General features: G+C 52.0%; 1 protein-coding gene across 1 annotated transcript; it reads left to right on the top strand.

Moving 5' to 3' along the window:
* Positions 1-280: 280 nt before the first annotated feature.
* FFAR2 (free fatty acid receptor 2) lies at positions 281-3,806 on the top strand. Its single transcript, XM_015441021.4, has 2 exons — positions 281-403; positions 1,753-3,806. The coding sequence occupies exon 2, from the start codon at positions 1,754-1,756 to the stop codon at positions 2,744-2,746; it is 993 nt and encodes a 330-aa protein (XP_015296507.2). The 5' UTR covers positions 281-403; position 1,753; the 3' UTR covers positions 2,747-3,806.
* The last annotated feature ends 883 nt before the right edge of the window (positions 3,807-4,689 follow it).

Consider the following 4,689-nt stretch of genomic DNA (forward strand, 5'->3'; position numbering starts at 1 on the left):
CTGAGAATGAGCAGAATGACAGAAGAAACTGCCTGAGAAGAGAAAATAATCTGACTTGAGAAGTAAAAAAAGAAAAATGCCTGGCAATTTTTATTTTAATCAGGAATTAAGGACAGAAAAATCTGCATTTGGAAGTCAAGAGTGAAGATTCTCTCGAGAGAATAAAGATGCTGGGCCTTTCCTTTGGGTTTGAGAGGAAATATTGCTTAAAGACTGACCTTCCTTTCTCTGGTCACGTGGCTGGTGCTGGTATAAATGCTTCCTACCAACCAGGTTCCTCACCATTTTTTCCTGCATGGCATGGACAGAAGCAGGGGCTAAAGCTGTGTTCCTCTCTCCCGGAAACTTGCAGACCTCCCTTCAGAACCAATCCCAAGAAGCCATCTATCCGGAACAACACAAGGCAAGGCAGCTAGTGTAGTACTTGTGCTCTGGGAAGAGAGGCCAGGATCAGATTTGAGGGGAAGGTTCTAGGGGACTGGAGGAAGGATGTCAGAACCAAATGGAAGGCTCATATCCAGAGACAGGAGCTAGTGTGAGGAGCAAGGAAACAGCCAGGAAATCAAGGCTGGAGAGAGGATGGAGGGACAGGACCAGGGCTGGGGGCCAGCAAGGGTGACACCCCAAGTGGAAACTGAGTTACCCTGTGAAGAAGACGAGTTCTATTTATGGTCAGAATGTCAGGCTCAAGGGCCAGTGAAGCCTGTGGGCTTTTCTGAATATTTCTCTAAGGTCTTCTGGGGACAAGCCTTCCTCCTAAGGCTAGTGCTGGTTCATCCTTCCTCCCCTCCACCCTCCTCTAAGCCTCTCAGCTTCCCCTTTTCCATTTTGTTTTGTTTTGTTTTGTTTTGTTTTGATGGAGTTTTGCTTTTACTGCCCAGGATGGAGTGCAATGGCACGATCTTGACTCACTGCAACCTCCGCTTCCCAGGTTCAAGCAGGTTCCTGCCTCAGCCTACCAATTAGCTGGGATTACAGGCGCCCGCCACCTTGCCTGGCTAATATTGTGTGTGTGTGTGTATTTTTAGTAGAGATGGGGTTCACCACGTTAGCCAGGCTGGTCTCAAACTCCTGACCTCAGGTGATCTGCCCACCTCGGCCTCCCAAAGTGCTGGGATTACAGGTGTGAGCCACTGCGCCCGGCTCCAGCTTCCCCTTTTCTAGAGAGTCCCAGTTTGGTGTTGGACAGAGGAGGACAAGGTGGGGGAGAATCTGTGCCCTGCAAAACAGAGGAAGGGAAGTAGGAAGCTGGGCTGGTGGCTGGGCACCTGAGTCCTGTGGAGAGCTGGCACTGGGCATCAGCGCCTGGGGCCCCACAGCCTCGTTATCCTGACACATGTCTTACAGCTCTCTCCCCACACTGATGCCTTTCTCTCCTGCAGGTCTCTGTCTGAGAAAGGGACTTGGGTAAAGTTAGAAACTGATAACAGTAACTTCCTGTATCTGTGAGGATAGGAGGAGAAAGGCTAGGGAAAATGGAGGGGGAATTCCCTTGGGAAGCCACGGGTTGGTCTCCCCCAGAGACACATGATGGCAAACATCATCACTACTGCTTAATATCCCGCCCAAGGCAAAGTCAATAATTGCTCTGGGTAGTTTGAGCAGGTGGTGTGAGCAAGCCGTGGTGGCATCAGAAAGCACTGTCCTGGGAAGGGGACGGTGCCGGGGAGGATGTCTGCATCCTGAACAAGAGCTGGCTGCACAGGCTGTGAGTGAGACCCCCTGACCCCGCCCTTTTTTGTTCCCCTCCAGGATGCCGCCAGACTGGAAGAGCTCCTTGATCCTCATGGCTTACATCATCATCTTCCTCACTGGCCTCCCTGCCAACCTCCTAGCCCTGCGGGCCTTTGTGGGGCGGGTCCGCCAGCCCCAGCCTGCACCCGTGCACATCCTCCTGCTCAGCCTGACGCTGGCGGACCTCCTCCTGCTGCTGCTGCTGCCCTTCAAGATCATCGAGGCCGCATCGAACTTCCGCTGGTACCTGCCCAAGATCGTCTGTGCCCTCACGAGTTTCGGCTTCTACAGCAGCATCTACTGCAGCACGTGGCTGCTGGCGGGCATCAGCATTGAGCGCTACCTGGGCGTGGCTTTCCCTGTGCAGTACAAGCTCTCCCGCCGGCCTCTGTATGGAGTGATTGCAGCTCTGGTGGCCTGGGGTATGTCCTTTGGTCACTGCACCATTGTGATCATTGTTCAGTATTTGAACACGACTGAGCAGGCCAGAAGTGGCAATGAAATTACCTGCTACGAGAACTTCACCGATCACCAGCTGGACTTGGTGCTGCCCGTGCGGCTGGAGCTGTGCCTGGTGCTCTTCTTCATCCCCATGGCGGTCACCATCTTCTGCTACTGGCGTTTTGTGTGGATCATGCTCTCCCAGCCCCATGTGGGGGCCCAGAAACGGCGCCGAGCCGTGGGGCTGGCTGTGGTGACGCTGCTCAATTTCCTGGTGTGCTTCGGACCTTACAACGTGTCCCACCTGGTGGGGTATCACCAAAGAAAAAGCCCCTGGTGGCGGTCAATAGCGGTGGTGTTCAGTTCACTCAATGCCAGTCTGGACCCCTTGCTCTTCTATTTCTCTTCTTCGGTGGTGCGCAGGGCATTTGGGAGAGGGCTGCAGGTGCTAAGGAATCAGGGCTCCTCCATGTTGGGACGCAGAGGCAAAGACACAGCAGAGGGGACAAATGAGGACAGGGGTGTGAGTCAGGGAGAGGGGATGCCAAGTTCGGACTTCACTACGGAGTAGCAGTTTCCCTGGACCTTTGGAGATGGCCAGGGTTACACAGGTGCTGGGAAGCCTGGGAGAGGCGGAGCAGGAAGGCTCCCGTCCGGATTCAGAAATCCTCAGACCCAGCCCAGGACTGGGACTTTGAAAAAATGCCTTTCACCAGCTTGGTATCCCTTCCTGACTGATTTTTCCTACTCAAAGGAGCATAACTCAGAGATGCAGGAAGAAGTAGTTAGTTAGGTATAGAAGCTACCGGCCATGCGCGGTGGCTCATGCCTGTAATCCCAGAACTTTGGGAGGCTGAGGTGGGTGGATCACTTGAGGTCAGGAGATCAAGACCATCCTAGCCAACATGGGAAAACCCTGTCTCTACTAAAAATACAAAAAACTCAGCTGGGCATGGTGGCACGTGCGTATAATCCCAGCTAATCAGGAGGCTGAGGCAGGAGAATTGCTTGAACCTGGGAGTCGAAGGTTGCAGTGAGCTGAGATCGCACCACTGCACTCCAGCCTGGCAACAGAGCGAGACTCCATCTAAAAAAAAAAAAAGAAGAAGAAGAAGCACCATCGGACTGGAGAAGCAGCATAGCTAATACAAGTCCAGTCCTTGTGATGTGGTTGGTAGTTGGGGATGGCCAGGCTGAAGCAGAGAGTCCTAGAGAAATCTTGATACAAGCTTCAAAGCAACACCTAGACACTGCTCTAGCGGTTGATGCTGGAGATAAACCAACAGGAAAGAGATGGAAGAGAAAGACTAAATGAGGTCAAAGAAGACTCAAAAAGGTTCTGAGCCTGGAGATGAGCAGGGAGGCCTCAGGGCTTAGATCTTTAATGATAGGGGTTTCCCTGCATCGGTCTGACCTGTGGCCTTTTCAATGTGCTCTGTTTGTTTTCACGTGTTATCTTGTCTCCCCTGCTAAACTGGGAGCTGCCAGAGGTCTGGGTCTTATCTCCTTCCTCCATAGTACCCCACACAGGCCAGGATGTGGCTTGGTACCCAGCAATCAGAGATTAGCACTCCCTCATACAGGGGAAAGCAACCTGGTCTAGCAAATTGAAAATAAAGATGATAAAACTCTGAAGTGAATGTCCACAATTTTTGTAACACTGCTGCAAGCACAGGGAGAGCAAAAATGGGAGAACCAGATTCAGCAGCAAAGGGGAAAAGTGATGCATCTGAAACCACAGAAACAGCTTAAGATAAAGAGGTGGTGCGGGCAAGGGAAGTGAGGGCACTGACAGAATCCTGTTTCGAGGGATGAATAGAGAGTCCGGCCTTAGAAAGGATGCGGGGTGATTCCGACTCACAGTCATGTGTCTGCCACAGGGACTTAAAACATGTTACCCTCCTGCTCAGAAACCTGCAGAGTTTTCCATCAAAATGTTTCCTTGGCCAGGTGCAGGGGCTCATGTCTGTAATCTCAGCACTTTGGGAGGCTGAGGTGGGAGGATCGTTTGAGCCTGGGAGTTGGAGACCCACCTGGGCAACACAGTGAGACCGTGTCTCTCAATTTTAAAAATTTAATTTAAAAAGATGCTTCTGGCCGGGAACGGTGGCTCACGCCTGTAATCCCAACACTTTGGGAGGCCGAGGCGGGCAAATCACCTGAGGTCAGGAGTTCCAGACCAGCCTGGCTAACATGGTGAAACCCTGTTAGGCAAAAAAAAATTAGCCGGGCATGGTGGCATGTGCCTGTGATCCCAGCTACTCAGGAGGCTGAGGCAGGAGAATTGCTTGAACCCGGGAGGTTGAGGTTGCAGTGAGCCAAGATCGTGCCACTGCACTCCAGCCTGGGCGACAGAGCGAGACTCCATCTCCAAAAGAAAACAAAAACAAAAACAAAAAAAAGTGCTTCCTCCAAAGAACTCATATTGTACCATTCTTTTCCTTGCTTTGTCCCCTCTCTCCCCTTCCAATTCTACCTGCCTAGCTCATTTTTCCACAATAAGGACTCCTAGAC

This window comes from Macaca fascicularis, chromosome 19 (assembly GCF_037993035.2).
Source record: "Macaca fascicularis isolate 582-1 chromosome 19, T2T-MFA8v1.1".
NCBI lineage: Eukaryota > Metazoa > Chordata > Mammalia > Primates > Cercopithecidae > Macaca > Macaca fascicularis.

Coding starts and splice junctions, on each gene's coding strand:
- FFAR2 (XM_015441021.4), top strand. CDS start 1,754: ATGCCGCCAGACTGGAAGAGCTCCTTGATCCTCATGGCTTACATCATC.